Genomic DNA, 17018 nt, shown 5'->3' on the forward strand with positions numbered 1-17018 from the left:
CTACACCACTTTACCTCCAACCCCACCTCTGCTGCTACAACCCTTTACTTACTTTATACCTCAACCCCACCCCACCACCTCGTGCTGCTACACACCTTACTTTACCTCATCCCCACACCACCTCTGCTGCGACACCCCTTTACTTTATACAAATGTCTCCCCCTTTCTGGATTTTCCAATGTCGTTTCCATTGATTACTGGTCAATGTTTCCGTCATGAAGTCTGTAAGTCACCTCGTACTGTCACGTTATTCCCTGCTGGTCTCAGAGTGCTCCGACCCGGTCCAGTCCGGCTGCTGAGCCCGGTTCTGTTAGCATCGGTTATGCTAAAGGTAGTGTCCGTCATAAAGTGTGAATCACAGAGAGCTGAAGCTGTCAGAGGGAAAATATATTGTGAATAAAGTCTGATCCAGTCTGAATAAAGTTCTGTGGTTTGGTTCTGTTCAGTGATCAGAAAGGCCCGGACACAGTTTGACTGTAGCAGGAACCTTGGTGCATAAACGTCCTCCATCGACCTGTGATCATTGTTTCATCATGAGTCGGTTTTCACACGACTCATGAACATCATGACCCGCTCTTTCTGATCAAATATTGACATGCTATTTCTTAACTGTGTTAACATCACTTACAAGGTCAACAGAGGCCCGGAGCATTTGCATCATACCACAAATGTTTGCTGTCGATATGAACCTGACACGCACACGGGGGCTCAGGTGGTGTCACAGACCCTGCAGCTCGTCTTTATTCTCTACGACCAACACATCTCAGACCAGAACCAGAACTCACTGAGCAGCACCGACCTTACACCACCTTTAAATCCACCATGAAGTGTCCATCTGTCCCCAGTGTCTGTCCAACACTGACCACTGAACAGAACCAGAACCACAGAACTTTATTCAGACGATCAGATTTATTCACAATATTTGCTGCTTTTCCCTCTGACACCTTCACCTCTGTCGCTGTGTTCACTGTTAGACTGGACACTGCCGGTTCAGAGGTTCGGTCGCCGTTGTTCACTGTTAGACTGGACACTGCCGGTCAGAGGTTTCTGTCGCTGTGTTTCACTGTTAGACTGGACACTGCCGTTCAGAGGTTGCGCCGTGCTTCAGTGTTAGACTGGACACTGCCGGTTCAGAGGTCTCGCCGTGTTCACTGTTAGACTGGACACTGCCGGTTCAGAGGTTTCGTCGCCGTGTTCACTGTTAGACTGGACACTGCGGTTCAGAGGTTCTGTTACTGTGTTCACTGTTAGACTGGACCTGCCGGTTCAGAGGTTCTGTCGCCGTGTTCACTGTTAGACTGGACACTGCCGGTTCAAAGCTGTGTTCGCTGTTAGACTGGACGCTGCCGGTTCAGAGGTTCTGTCGCTGTTCACTGTTAGACTGGACACTGCCGGTTCAGAGGTTCTGTCGCTGTGTTCACGGTTAGACTGGACACTGCTGGTTCAGAGGTTCTGTCGCTGGTGTTCACTGTTAGACTGGACCCTGCTGGTTCAGAGGTTCGGCTGCTGTGTTCACTGTTAGACTGGACACTGCCGGTTCAGAGGTCTGTCGCCGGGTTCACTGTTAGACTGGACACTCTGCCGGTTCAGAGGTTCTGTCGCCGTGTTCACTGTTAGACTGGACACTGCTGGTTCAGAGGTTCTGCTGCGTGTGCACGGTTAACTGACACTGCTGGTTCAGAGGTTCTGTCGCGTGTTCACTGTTAGACTGGACACTGCTGGTTCAGAGGTTCTGTCGCCGTGTTCCTGTTTAGACTGGACACTGCCGGTTCAGAGGTTCTGTCGCCGTGTTCACTGTTAGACTGGACATGCCGGTTCAGAGGTCTGTCGCCGTGTTCACTGTAGAGCTGGACTCTGGCGGTTCAGAGGGTGGGTCTCAGGTCTCAGGTGATCATACTCTAATTAAATCATGTTGACATCTCTTACAATAACATGTCTACACGTGAGTTCAGAGTTACTGTGATTAATTTACATTTTGTAAAGAACGCGGACACTTTTGGCAGAAACGGGCTTCCGTACAGGTCCAGGTCCCCCGGGCCAAGGTGACGCTGCGCCGGCGGCCCGTCGATCACTCCGTCACGGCCTCTCTGATTGGCTGTTCGCAGGTGTTCCGGGAACCCCGTGTGGGCTTCACAGCCAGAGAGGAGCTCGCGACCAGACGAGCGGAGCCGCAGGTGCGCGGACAGAACAAAGACCGGCGTCGCTCACCTGCTGCCATGGTTCCGAACCGCGGGAGAACTTCTGCGTCACATAAAGGAGAACCCGTCCGATGGTCGTCAGGAGCGGCTGCAGGTGAGTTCCACTGAACAGTGACGAGCAGAGCTGCTGAGGGGTGTGTTCGGTTACTGCACAGGAAGTGAAAAAGAGACTGAGCACAAACATACACCAACTTAACCAACTTTAACCAACTTTAACAACTTAACTTAACCAACTTATAACAATTAAACAACTTTACTTACTTTAACCAACTTTAAAATTAACCAACTTTAACCAACTTTAAACAACTTTAACCAACTTAATCAACTTTAACAATTAACTTCAAACTCACGTCTGTCAACCACCAACTATTTCATAAGTCACACAGCAGCAACTATTTCCACTGGTTCTGGTGAAACTGGATCATATTTTATGAAGGAAATGTTTTCTGGTTTTCCCTCTGATGTCCTCCGGCTGCTCCGCCTCAACTCTCTGTGATTTACAGAGTTTATGATGGACAGTGGAAGTAAACTGCTGACAGCTGTAGCTGCTGTTAGTCATGTTAGCTCAGTCTGTTAGCGCTTTTAGCTAATGTTAGCTCAGTTTTTAGCTGCTGTTAGCTCATGTTAGCTCAGTCTGTTTAGCTCATGTTAGCTCATGTTAGCTTAGTCTGTAGCGGCTGTTTAGCTCATGTTAGCTCAGTCTGTTAGCTGCTGTTAGCTCATGTTAGCTCAGTCCTGTTAGCCTGTACTCATGTTAGCTCAGTCCTGTTAGTGCGTTGCTCATGTTAGCTCAGTCGTTAGCTCTGTTGCTCATGTTTAGCTAGTCTGTAGCTGCTGTTTAGCTCATGTTAGCTCGGTTTGTTGAGCTGCTGTTAGCTCATGTTAGCTCGTCTGTTAGCTCGTTAGTAGTCTGTAGCTTGCGTTAGCTCATGTTGCTGCTGTTACTCGTCTGTTAGCGTGCTGTTAGCTCATGTTAGCTCAGTCTGTTAGCTGCTGTTAGCTCAGTTTGTTAGTTCATGTTAACTTGTATTATCTCGTGTTAGCTCGGTTTGTTAGCTGTGTTAGCTCAGTTTGTTAGCTGCTGTTAGCTCATGTTAGCTCAGCCTGTTAGCTGCTGTTAGCTCATGTTAGCTCAGTCTGTTAGCTGCTGTTAGCTCACATTAGCTCAGTTTGTTAGTTCATGTTAGCTTCTATTAGCTCATGTTAGCTCGGTTTGTTAGCTGCTGTTAGCTCATGTTAGCTCAGTCTGTTAGCTGCTATTAGCTCATGTTAGCTCAGTCTGTTAGCTGCTGTTAGCTCATGTTAGCTCCAGTTCTGGCACAACAGCAGCTCTGTTCCCCGTCAGCATTCCCCTGTGATTCGAGCCTGTAAACTTCCTCCTCTTCTTCTCAGACTGAGTTAACATTAGTTAACAGCAGTTAACAGACTGAGCTAACATGAGCTAACAGACTGAGCTAACAGCAGCTAACAGACTGAGCTAACATGAGCTAACAGTAGCTAACAGCAGCTAACAGACTGAGCTAACATGAGCTAACAGACTGAGCTAACAGCAGCTACAGTTGGCGGTGGTTTCCTCAGAGAGGAAGTGACATGAGCGGTGTTGCTGTGTTCAGGATGTGACGCTCTCTCTGTTTGCAGCGTGCTGAGCGTGTTTCCTGCTGAGCTCGCCATGCCGGTCGACATGGCGTTACCTGTGTACCTGTCCAAAGAGGAGTTCGTCTACAGGACGTCTCACCAAACGTGCCAGCCTGCTCTGAACTCCTGTCTGAGGTTCCAACGGGCACGCCGCGTCCATCAGGCCGAGGACGGACGATCGTCCAGGAGGCGGGTGACGTTCGCCGATCAGCGAGGTCTGTCTCTGACCAGAGTGAAGATGTTCTCTGAGTTTGACGATCCCATCGACGTTCCTCTGAGCGTCCAGGAGACAAAGAGCTCGGCTGAAGAGGACAAGCTGGTCCTGGACTTCGCTCAGCCCTCCTCAGACTACCTGAGCTTCCGTCAGAGCCTGGAGAGGAACTGCGTCTGCCTGGAGCACTGCGTCCTGAAGGAGAAGGCGCTCGCGGGAACCGTGAAGGTCAGAAACGTGTCCTTTGAGAAGTCCGTGAAGCTGCGAGTGACCTTTGACACCTGGAAGAGCCACGCGGACGTAGACTGCGAGTACATGAAGGACACCTACCCCAGCTCGTACGCCGACACCTTCTCCTTCCACGTGTCCCTTCCCGACGAGCTGAGGCCGCACGAGCGCGTCGAGTTCGCCGTCTGTTACGAGGTGGGTGGGCGTGAGTACTGGGACAGCAACCGCGGGAACAACTACCGGATCATCTGGTCCTCCATGAAGAGGAGCCATCAGGACGCCAGCGGCCGCTCGGACTCCTTTGGGATTCATTTTGAGCGGTACGGCAGCCCCACCTGCTCACACGGGATCTTCCCTGACTGGCCCAGTTACGCCGGGTACGAGAACAGCGGGCCGTACTACTGAACATGTCACGTGATGAACCGGGTCCAACGTTAGGTCACGTCACCGCTGCTCGTCCATGAATCTTTGCTTGTTGTTGTTTTTAACGACGTGTGTCATCGTTTCTGCTCCACACACACTTTTACATCATCTGAACGTTTCCTTCACGTTTCTTTAAGGTTTGTTTGGTCTCAGAGTTTAGTGAAATAAAAACTTCCTGTGTCCTTGAATGTTTCTGTTTGCACATGCTCAGTGCAGACGTGTCTGAATGATTCATTTAAGAAATGCTGCTCAATAAAGTCGTCAAACATTGGACCCGCCTCGAGTTCTGACCCGGAGCGTAACACGCAGAGCACACTGAGGCTCGACAGGTGTAACCATGACACCGTACCTGCAGAGGTGTGAATGATGGAAGCAGTGTCAAAGTACAAGTACTCATTCAGAGTCACTGCATTGACTCATTATTATATTATATTATTATTATTATATCAGATTCAGATTCCACTGTATTGTCATTGCACAAAGTCAAAGTACTGAACCAAAAGTTCAAGTATGTCCATACGTATAAAATATATAATAAACTTTATTTATATTTATATTTATTTATAAATCACAGGTACAAAGTGCTTTACAATAGTAAAATGTTAAAAGTTCAGCTGAAGGCCTGCGGCTCTCCTCAGCCCAGCATCACCTTTGTGGATATATTTGGACCGAGGAATGAAGATGTGAGCAGGTCACTAAATGTTCCACTAAAGAACTCGTGCACGGCCTCTCGGGCTTTAGAAGGAATCAGGAAGATGTTAAGATCCAGTCTGAAGACCGCCAGGAGCCGGAGTGGACTGTTACCATATGTCCATCACAGTTCATCCGGTCTCTGCAGATGGTCCACCATGATCCAGGTTCTGCTCGTGGTTTGAAGTGTTGAGTATTTACACGGAGGTCCGTTTATATTTGGACACTAAGACAAGTTCTATTAATTTGGTTGTTTACTCAAATATAGTTCTAAATGAGTATGGAGATAAAGTGTCAGCTTTGATTTGAGGGCTTTCACATCCAGACTGGACTAAAGCTTTAATATGAGATCAGAAACTTGTTTGACGGACAGATGTGAGCAACTCTTTTATTATTTCTTCATCAGTTCTTCGTCAGGTAAAAGGTCTGGAGTTGATTCCAGGTGTGACGTTCACGTTTGTACATTGTTGCAAACACAAAGTCCATCAGGGAGATCTGAGGAACATCAGACACCAGCAGAAGAACACACAGGTCTGCAACACAAAAAGGCGTGGACGTCCACAGAAGACAACAGTGGATGATTGTAGGACGCTTTCCACGGTAAAGAAAAATCCCCTGACAACATGAAGCCAGCTCTGCAGGAGCTAGACTCGTCCTCCAGCTTGTCTCCTGCTCTGCGATGAACTGGCGACTCGTCCAGGATGTACCCTGCCCCACGCCACCATGAACTAAAGCTGGAACACAGAAGAGTGAAGGTGGAGGTGCAGTGAAGGTGGAGGTGGAGGTGCAGTGAAGGTGGAGGTCCACCAGATGGAGACAGAGTCTGACCTAACACTAATAACTCATTTATTTATTTAATTATTACATAATTCTTTATTTGTATCTCACAATAACTTCAATTCATCTGTTTGATTCTTGAACAAACAAAGTCACACTTTCCCTCCTCTTCCTCTGCACACAGGAGGAGCAGGAGGAGGTGGAGGAGCAGGAGGAGGTGGAGAGGGAGGAGCAGGAGGAGAGGGAGGAGGAGGAGGAGGAGGAGGGAGAGAGGGAGGAGGAGGAGGAGGAGGGCTCGCAGATCTGACGCAGTGAGCGGCTGCTTCACTTCCACTCCCCGCTCCCAGGAAGAGGCTCGGCGGCTCAGAAAGCCCCAGAAACAGGCGCTAAACCCGGGCAGAGGGAGATCCAGAGGCCGGCGTGTGGCGGCGATGAGGACGCCGGTGACGGAGCGAGTCCACCCGCGGCACCGGAGCTGTTTTCGGGGCTCGGACGCGGAGCTGTGAGCGGCGGCTCGGTGTCATTGTGTGCTCGTGGCGCAGGATGCCTCCGCGGCCGCACGCGCTCCTCCCGCTGCCGTTAAGCGTCGTTTTTTCCCGACACGGACCGTCCGTCCTCTCCCGTCCGACGGACGCTTCGCTGCTGATTCCCGAGGCACACCGTCCACCATGCTGCGCGCTCGGTGTCCATGAAAACTCTCAATGAAAACAACAAGGAGGAGGAGGAGGAGGAGAAGGAGGAGGAGGAGGAGGGGTCCGGCTGCAACGCCATGGAGGACAAGGAGAACAATCTGAGGACGGCCCGGCTGTGGAGGGATGCCGCCCTGCGCTCCAGGAAGCTGCGGAGCGACCTGCGCCAGCTCACCCTCTGCTCCAAAGACAACCAGATCATCCTGCCGGAGGACATAGCCGAGATCGAGGTGCTCAACCTGGGCAACAACTCCCTCCAGGAGCTGCCAGACGGGCTGGGATCCACCCTGAACAACCTGCGCATCCTGGTCCTGCGCAGGAACAAGTTCACAGCTGTTCCCCGCGTGGTGTTTGAGCTGGTCCAGCTGGTGGAGCTCGACATGAGCCACAACTGTCTGAGGAGCTTCTCTGAAGGCGTGGGTCAGCTGAAGGGGCTGAAGAAGCTGTGCATCAGCCACAACAAAATCCAGCATCTGCCGGCTCAGATCGGAGCGCTTCAGTTTCTGGAGGAACTCGACATCAGCTTCAACGACCTGCGCGACTTCCCCAGAACCTTCTCCAGCCTGGCCAAGCTGCGGACTCTGGATGCAGATCACAACAAGCTGAACCAGTTCCCCGCTGAGATCCTGGCCCTCAGCGAGCTGGAGGAGCTCGACTGCTCCGGGAACAAGTTCGAGACGTTACCAGCCGACATGGTGAGGCTGCGCTCCGTTAAAATCCTGTGGCTCAGCAGCCTCCACATGTCCACGTTACCTGACACCTTCTGTCACCTGCAGCACCTGGAGAGCCTGATGCTGGACGGGAACAACCTCACAGTGCTGCCTCCTGCGTTTGGTCATCTGCAAAGACTCAAGATGATCAACCTGTCCTCCAACGAGTTTGAGAACTTCCCCCAGGATGTTTTGAGCATCACAGGACTGGAGGAGCTTTACCTGAGCAGGAATAAACTGACTCATATCCCCGAGGAAATCGGGCAGCTGGTGAAGCTGGCCAACCTTTGGCTGGACAACAACAACATCACATATCTGCCGGACTCCATCGTGGAGCTGGAGAAGCTGGAGGAGCTCGTCTTACAGGGTAACCAAATAGCCATACTTCCAGATAACTTTGGGAAGCTGTCTAAAGTGAACATTTGGAAGGTGAAGGACAACCCGCTCATCCAGCCTCCGTACGAGGTGTGCATGAAGGGGATCCCTTACATCGCAGCCTATCAGAAGGAGCTCGCGCTTTCGCAGCTCGCCGTGAAGCCGCGGCTCAAACTCGTCCTGATGGGGACGAAAAACGCCGGGAAGACCCGGCTGAGGCAGAGCGTGGTGAGCACACAGCGGGACGTGACGGGAATCCAGGGACACAAAGGGATCGACGTCACTCACTGGGTGGCGGACGCCGATCGCTGTCTCACGTTTCTCGTGTACGATCTGTCAGGGAAGCAAAACTACGACCTCATCAAACCGTTCTTCCTCTCCCCCGGTGCTCTCTACGTCCTCGTCGTGAATCTCAAAGCATATTCGCCCAAGAACTTTTACGCCCACGTCGGGTATTTCCTCCACCTCCTCAGTGCCAAAGTCCCCCACGCTGTTGTGTGCTTGGTGGGCACACATGCAGACCTGTGTGGAGAGGTGGAGGTGGAGGACAAGAGTCTGGACATCCACAGACAGATCGGCCAGCAGGAGAAGAAGGACGTCCAGATCCTGAGGAGTCTGGCTCTTCAGGTGGATCAGGCACTGGAGCAGGGTTATAACGTCCGCTCCTCCAGCCCTCACGTCCTCTTCTACGGAGTCTCCGACAGGAACCTGAGGCGGAGGAAGTCCCAGCTGCAGTACATGCTGAACCACCGGCTGCAGATCTTGTCTCCTGTGCTGAGCGTCAGCTGCACGGAGACCCAGAGGAACATCCAGAGGCTGAGGGAGAAGCTCATGTCTGTCGCAGACCACCGGGAGATCTTCCCCAACCTCCACCGGGTGCTGCCGAAGTCCTGGCAGATGCTGGAGGAGTTGCACTTTAAGCCCAAAGATCTTTGGCTCTCGTGGTGGGACTCGGCCCGTCTGGGCCTGCAGGCGGGGCTCACGGAGGACCGGCTGCAGAGCGCCTTGTCCTACCTGCACGAGAGCGGGAAGCTGCTCTACTTTGAGGACAGCCTCACCCTGAAGGAGTACGTCTTTCACAATCTGCCACGATTCATCGCAATTCTCAACGTCTTCTTTCAGAGGGACGAGTCCACGCTGTTGGACAGGCTCCTCTCTGAGGGAGAGAGGGGGGACAAGGGGAGGGTGAGTCTGGTTATAGAGGACGAGAAGGGAGAGAACCTCAGGGTGACCCATCTGCAGCACCACGTGGAGGGCTTCCTCCAACACGGCCTTTTACCCTCCAACGTCATCCGCCTGCTCCTCAGGCCGCTCATCCAGACCCAGCAGGACCTCCACCTCATCATGGAGCTTCTGGAGAAGATGGGGATCTGTTACTGCATCAACAAACCTCGCAGCAAGCCTCTGAACGGAGCCACGGTGTGGTACAAGTTCCCCAGCTACGTCAGCAGCGAGGTGCCCCGGGCGGAGGCGGAGACCTCCACTGGCGGTGGCAGCGGCGCTCTTCCCGCCTGTCACTTCTTCTCCGTGGAGCAGCTGCACATCCAGTACAGCTTCCCCTTCCTGTTTCCCCCCGGACTGTTCGCGCGCTTCAGCGTGCAGATAAACAGCCACGTGGTCCAGAGGTCGGACAGCCGGCATCAGATCTTCGCCTATCGAGGTAAAGTCCCCGTGATGGTCAGCCACCAGCCCGCCAAAGGGAAGCAGCAGGTGGAGACTCTGTCCATCGCCAGCCACGCCTCGCTGCCCAACATCTGGACCGCGTGGCAGGCCGTCACGCCGCTGGTGGAGGAGCTGAACGTGCTGCTGCAGGAGTGGCCCGGCCTGAACTACTCTGTTCATATTCTCTGTTCCAAGTGCCTGAAGAGAGGGTCGACCAGCCCGCACGCCTTCCCAGGTAAACACACATCCATCAGTCATGTGACCTGCAGCAGCATCATGTGACCTGCAGCAGCATCATGTGACCTGCAGCAGCATCATGTGACAGTTAATCACTGTGCATGTTATGTTGGGTCTCAGCTTGGATGTAAGAGGAAGTGTGTGGGTCAACACTTCCTGTCAGCTGACTGCTCTGTATGTTGGTATTGGTGGTGATCTGCAGGTCACATGACTGGCTGCTGAGGTCAGGCAGAGATGAAGGGGGCGATGATGATGATGATGATGATGATGTTTTACTGAGCGTCTCACACTGAAGCTCTGTAACACTGACACACATACACACACACACACACACACACACACACCTTTGTTGGCTGCAGTGTGTCTTGTGGCCTTTTATGGAGAAGATATTTGAGGCTGCTGCTCCAGTTTGGCTCCGCTCAGTAAACACTCAAACTGTTCAACTGTGCTGTGATCGTCCTGAGTGTGTGTGTGTGTGTGTGTGTGTGTGTGTGTGTGTGTGTGTGTGTTGTTGCTTAGCGTCGCAGCACTTTCCCTCTCGCGGTGAATCGTCATGTGTTCAGTCGTTCTTAATCCAGTTAACGGCTCAGAGGAGATTACAGCGAGTGACAGATCAGACTCACACTGCAGCAGCAGGAGGAGGAGGAGGAGGAGGAGGAGGAGTGGACCTACCTGTCCTCAGGTGTGTCAGTCTCCACCCACACCAGGTATCAGTCTGAACACGTTTCGTCAGACGTTTATTAGTCATAAATCAAATATTAAATCATTTGTTCTGGTGATGTTGTGACATCATCATGTACCGTCCTGCAGACGTCTCACTCTGCAGCCTGATTGGCTCCAAGCTGTGATGTCATGAATTCTGCAGGTGTTGGACTGAAGTTGTAAAGCTCAGCGTCAGCGTGTTTATGAAACGGTGAGTCAGCTCGTACGGAGGATGACGATCCCGTTACGTCACCCTGCGTCCCGTAAGCCTGCTGCAGCATCTCAGACCTGGACTGAGACAGGAAGTTCTGCGTGTGATGAACGCTGCATCATGACTGCAGCTCCAGACTCGTCTGTCCGAGAGATGCAGAGATCCCATGAGGTAACCCAGCATCCAGCCTGGGCTCCAGGCTCCAGGCTCCAGGCTCCAGGCTCCAGGCCCCGAACACTGATACAGCCGCCTGGCCACCTAACCCCAACCCAGACCTCCCTTTAACCTTAACGTAACCACGGACAGTTTGATGGTGACGTTCTCTCTACGTTAACGTTTGTGTCTGACTCGTCATCAGCAGCTTTGTCGTTCAGACTCGAGTGGTTTCCTGACCTCGAGTCCACGACGAGGTGTTCGTCTGTCTCGCTGCAAGCAGCCAACGATTTGTCAGCACGCAGCCCAGAAACCCAAAAACTGAAACTTCTCAAACGCCTGTTACATGAAGATGAAGTTTTATTTTGAAGGGTCACACACATCCTGTCTGTCTCTCTCAGGTTGTGATCTGGCTCCTCTGGATCTGGTTTCTCACACTGAAATGTCGTTTCTATTCTTAAGACGAGTCGACCTGAAGGTGCCGCGCTGTCAGCAGAGACCGTCTGTCCGCAGGTCACAGTACACATACACCTCTGTATCTGGACCCTGAGGTCTGTATCTGGACCCTGAGGTCTGTATCTGGACCCTGAGGTCTGTATCTGGACTCTGTGGTCTGTATCTGGACCCTGAGGTTTGTATCTGGATTCTGTAATCTGTATCTGGACTCTGAGGTCTGTATCTGGACCCGGCTCTCTGGCAGTACCGTGTTTGATCTCGGGGTTCAGTCTCATCAGTTTCTAGAGGCCGGCCTTGTTATCTGGGTCTGACAGGCTCTGTGAGCCTCATCCAGCTGATCCTGGATTTGGCCTGGAGATGTTCCCTCAACTGTCAGCAGTCTGTCCACGTGGACTCTGCTGGTCCAGCTCATGCTGAGGTTCTCAGCTGATCACTGCAGGGTTGTCAGCTGGTTTGTGTCCGCAGCATGAAGAGTCTGCTGGCTGACGGTGTTGGTCTGTTTCTGGACTCTGAGGTCTGTTTCTGGACTCTGTGGTCTGTTTCTGGACCCTGAGGTCTGTTTCTGGTCTCAGTGTGACGTGGCTGATCCTGCAGTTTAATCCTCAGGCTGAGCTGATGCATTCATGCTGCTCACTGCAGCTCCCCACGACACACAACGCAACATTTGTAGTCATTTTGTGTACCTTTTCCAAAACTGGTTGTTTTGTGTCTCTGTGGTTGTTTTGTGTCTCTGTGGTTGTCTTGTGTCTCTTTGTGGTTGTCTTGTGTCCCTTTGTGGTTGTCTTGTGTCTCTTTGTGGTTGTCTTGTGTCTCTTTGGTTGTCTTGTGTCTCTTTGTGGTTGTCTTGTGTCTCTGTGTGGTTGCCTGTCAGCACATATAAACCCCTTAAAATGTCCAAACGTCTCTCAGCTCCACCTCAGTCCGCATGTGTGCACCTGGAACCTGAGCTGAGGACTATTTGTGGAGCGGTTGGAGCTCTGGTTTCTGACGTGTTTGAAAGGTCACAGTATGAAGTCTGACAGGTTAGTGCAGGGTGGACATTATTAATAGTTCCACTGTTTATTGTGTGTCATAAACTCCAGATATGATGTAGTGTAATGTAAACCTCCTGCAGCCGTGGACACTAAACATCATCTGTGTGTCTGTGGTTGTTTGATTGAGAAATAAAAGATGACTCGATCATGAAACTAGTTTCTGATGAATAAATGCCAGGATCAGGAAGCAGCAGTGTGAACGTGTTGACCTCGCCTGGTTGGCTTGTGTCCAGAAATCCTCCAAGTTGTTGAGTTCCTCGTCAGACCGTTAACGCCGGACAATGGAACAGGAAGTGAACTCGGATGTCTGAGCTGTTGGTGAATGAAAGCTCAGCGAGACTCTTTCACATCCCAGTCAGAGTTTCCTGGAGACATGAAAACTTTGCGTACTCCCAAAGAAGTGTCTCTTTCCTTTTATGGCTGTGGCTGTGTGAAAGTTTGAGGAGGCAGGGAGGGAGTTCACGGGGAAACGAGCCGAGCTGAGCCGAGCCAGGCCCAGCAGGAATGTAAATGATTTGTCTACCTGCTGATGGTGTTTGAGGAGGGAGGAGGAGGGGAGACGGGAGAGCTGCACATTCCTGCGTCTTGATGTCAGGTTATTGTGGGTTACTGTGTGACTCCTCTCCGTCACAGTGTGTGAGGAGGTGGAGGAGGAGGAGGAGGAGGAGTTATCAGGCTTTGACCTAATTCAGGACACACAGATGGATGTATGAGCTGCCAGATGCTTCCAGTAATGAAAAACACATCTGACCTCCAGCAGTGAACACAAATATTCTGATCTCAGTAAATATACAGCACTGCATTCAAACTCTAAAAGTATTTTAACTGTACCTTACTGTACGTTATTGTACTTTAACTGTACATTATTGTACTTTAACCATATGTTACTGTACGTTATTGTACTTTAACCATACGTTACTGTACGTTATTGTACTTTAACCATACGTTACTGTACGTTATTGTACTTTAACTGTACGTTACTGTACTTTAACTGTACGTTATTGTACTTTAACTGTACGTTACTGTACGTTATTGTACTTCAACTGTACGTTACTGTACTTTAACTGTACGTTATTGTACTTTAACTGTACGTTATTGTACTTTAACTGTACGTTATTGTACTTTAACTGTACGTTATTGTACTTTAACTGTACGTTATTGTACTTTAACTGTACGTTATTGTACTTTAACTGTACGTTATTGTACTTTAACTGTACGTTATTGTACTTTAACTGTACGTTATTGTACTTTAACTGTACGTTATTGTACTTTAACTGTACGTTATTGTACTTTAACTGTACGTTATTGTACTTTAACTGTACGTTATTGTACTTTAACTGTACGTTATTGTACTTTAACTGTACGTTATTGTACTTTAACTGTACGTTATTGTACTTTAACTGTACGTTATTGTACTTTAACTGTACGTTATTGTACTTTAACTGTACGTTATTGTACTTTAACTGTACGTTATTGTACTTTAACTGTACGTTATTGTACTTTAACTGTACGTTATTGTACTTTAACTGTACGTTATTGTACTTTAACTGTACGTTATTGTACTTTAACTGTACGTTATTGTACTTTAACCATACGTTACTGTACGTTATTGTACTTTAACTGTACATTATTGTACTTTAACTGTACGTTATTGTACTTTAACCATACATTACTGTACGTTATTGTACTTTAACTGTACGTTATTGTACTTTACCTGTACGTTATTGTACATTATTGTACTTTAACTGTACCTTATTCTATGTTATTGTACTTTAACCGTACCTTACTGTACTTTTACTGTCAGTGCTACATTATTATACAGAGTACAAAGTATCTCTGTCTGTAGCAGCCCAAACGGCTCCGGACATGCAGAGAGCAGATCAATAAGTCTAATGGTTTAAGTGCTGCAGAAGACAGAGAGACTGTGTGTGTGTGTGTGTGTGTGTGTGTGTGTGTGTGTGTGTGTGTGTGTGTGTGTGTGTGTGTGTGTGTGTGTGTAACCTGACACTGATCGGATCATCACACTTCATTGATGCTAATAACAGCTGATGTCACCTTCAACCAAGCAGCAGGAAACTAGACTGACTGACAGGATGTAGTTAGCTGTGACTTCCTGTACATCCTTCCAGACCATCTGCAAACAGCTGAGGTAACACGTACACCGTCTAAAGGAGTTTGTCCTCTGACAGACTCTGCATGCATCCTCACAGTGTGAGGCTTATATTCAGCATGCACGCTGAAAGCAGGTCAGTCTGTGATCAGCTCGGGGTATTATCGAGCTGCAGATGTCCTGAAAAAAGGGTTTTAATGTAAATGTAACACACACACACACACACACACACACACACACACTGTAACCTGAAGGCAGCACGCCTGTCAGACAGAGGTCAGGGCAAAGAAACAAACTCTGTGTGATGAAGTGAATGAGCGAGCGTCCTCTGCTGGACTGTGGAGAGAGGTTCAGGTGTGTGTGTGTGTGTGTGTGTGTGTGTGTGTGTGTGTGTTATGCTCCCTCTCCTCCCTTACTGTCTGTCTCTCTCTCTCTGTCAGACAGAAGCTGCTTCATGAATTATACCTGAACTCATCAAAGGTTTACATGACTGTGTGTGTGTGTGTGTGTGTGTGTGTGTGTGTGTGTTGTAGGTGAGCTGCTGAGCCAGCCTCGGCCTGAAGGTCTGACTGAGATCGTCTGTCCAAAGAACGGCTCTGAGCGGGTCAACGTGGCTCTGGTTTACCCCCCTACACCCACCGTGGTCAGCCCCTGCCTCAAATGATGGTGAGGGCTGGAGCCCAGAGCCTCCGCCTCCACCTCCACCTCCACCTCTGCCCCCTGAGTCCTCCCTCATCAGCCTGCTTCATGCCCACTGCCCTGCCCGGACACGGATCACTGCCTCACGTACGTCTGTGGTCTGTCATTTCTGTGGCCGACCTCCTCTTGGTGCCTCCTCAGTGTAATCTGTCGTCTTCTGTCTCTGCAGGTTGTTTCTGCCGCCTCGTCCCCTCGACGGGCTTTAAGCAGCTTGATGAGCACAAACTTGGTCCACAGTAGCATCTTTACTGACCCACCATGCTTCAACAAGTTTCAGACTGTAGCTAAACTTGTGAAGAGCTCTTTCTAACATGAACTGAGGACAGACGTCTTTTTAATGCTGAGGAACTTGTTTGTAATAGTCTGACCTGTGAGCGGACTCTGAGGTCAGGACTGACAGATTCTGCAATATGTCTGAATGTTTGAAGAGGACGTGCAGCTGTCTCCACGTGTTCATGCATGCTGAGACAAAGTGAGGCACGTCGGGGCTGTCGCTGTGTCCGCAGCTGAGCCGAGCTCCACCCTGATGTCTCCATCATGTCTGAGGTCAGCTTGTCGTGGATATTGATCAGCATTACACAGCTACAGCTCCGTCGTACCAGGAGGGGGCGTGGCGGCGTCCTCCGCCCGTGTGGAGGTTTGCTTCAGCCTGACATGAACGAGTTAACGGATGACCTTTTAATGCCAAGGATGTGGGAGCTGTACAGATATTTATCACACTGTCTCGTGTGTGTCGATCATTTACAGAGCGTCAGGTCTTTGTTTCACTTCACGTGCTCAAAAATTCAGTTCTGGATGTTTTTCACTGTCTGATGTAAATAATATCTTTTATTTTTGTATGTTGACACGACGTGTCACCACTCGAGCTTTGACATTATTTACAGTGCAATGTGGTGCATGACTCCCTGCGAGAGTGCACACAGGGTTTTCTATGTAGCTGGACATGAACATGAAATACCAAATAAACCAAAAACTGCTTCAGTATCACTCAGCTGTGTCCTTCACTCATGGTAACACTCACTGCACAAACAGTACCATTCACAGAGACTACGTCCAGTCTTAGACAGTCTGTAGGACGTCACAGAGACTACGTCCAGTCTTAGACAGTCTGTAGGACGTCACAGAGACTACGTCCAGTCTTAGACAGTCTGCGGGGACGTCACAGAGACTACGTCCAGTCTTAGACAGTCTGTAGGACGTCACAGAGACTACGTCCAGGTTTTAGACAGTCTGTAGGACGTCACAGAGACTACGTCCAGTCTTAGACAGTCTGTAGGACGTCACAGAGACTACGTCCAGGTTTAGACAGTCTGCGGGGACGTCACAGAGACTACGTCCAGGTTTTAGACAGTCTGCGGGGACGTCACAGAGACTACGTCCAGGTTTTAGACAGTCTGCGGGGACGTCACGGAGACTACGTCCAGGTTTTAGACAGTCTGCGGGGACGTCACGGAGACTACGAGCTGAACGTCCATCAGAACCAGAACCTCACGTCAGATGTATCCACGTCCTTGTTCTGCACACAGCTCTTTAGATTTTATACTTCATGTTTGTTTGAAACATGTGATCATGTGAGAACACGTGTGACGTCACTGAAACATGTTAGAGCTCCTCCGTCATGTATGTTAAAGCAGAGGTCAGAGGTCAGGAGGGGTCGGTTTGTTATGAAGTGAATCAGCTGATGATTAATAATAGTGACGCTGTGAGGATCAGCTGATCAGCTGATCTATGAATAATCACTGAATAAACTTTTTAAATATTTTTTTTCTTTTTAAACTTTCTGAGCTCAGACCGGAAACTGCTCCCTCTAACCGGAAG

The 17018-nt window shown here is 50.0% G+C and overlaps 2 protein-coding genes across 3 annotated transcripts; both read left to right on the forward strand.

The window, feature by feature from the left end:
- Window positions 1-2134: 2134 nt before the first annotated feature.
- ppp1r3b (protein phosphatase 1, regulatory subunit 3B) lies at window positions 2135-4966 on the forward strand. The gene is made up of 2 exons (XM_027282171.1): window positions 2135-2292; window positions 3837-4966. The coding sequence occupies exons 1-2, from the start codon at window positions 2270-2272 to the stop codon at window positions 4675-4677; spliced, it is 864 nt and encodes a 287-aa protein (XP_027137972.1). The 5' UTR covers window positions 2135-2269; the 3' UTR covers window positions 4678-4966.
- Window positions 4967-6477: 1511 nt separating this feature from the next.
- mfhas1 (multifunctional ROCO family signaling regulator 1) lies at window positions 6478-16184 on the forward strand. 2 transcript variants are annotated; one of them, XR_002041766.2, is made up of 3 exons: window positions 6478-9833; window positions 15035-15287; window positions 15370-16184. XR_002041766.2 is itself a non-coding variant. In XM_019256298.2 (2 exons), exons 1-2 carry the CDS (start codon window positions 6851-6853, stop codon window positions 15163-15165), a joined length of 3114 nt encoding a protein of 1037 aa, XP_019111843.1. In that variant the 5' UTR covers window positions 6478-6850; the 3' UTR covers window positions 15166-16184. The 2 variants fall into 2 exon arrangements, 1 of the variants encoding a protein (XP_019111843.1); XM_019256298.2 differs by having other exon boundaries at window positions 15035-16184.
- Window positions 16185-17018: the final 834 nt, after the last annotated feature.

The sequence above is a fragment of the Larimichthys crocea genome, chromosome IX (genome assembly GCF_000972845.2).
Source record: "Larimichthys crocea isolate SSNF chromosome IX, L_crocea_2.0, whole genome shotgun sequence".
Taxonomy (NCBI): Eukaryota; Metazoa; Chordata; class Actinopteri; family Sciaenidae; genus Larimichthys; species Larimichthys crocea.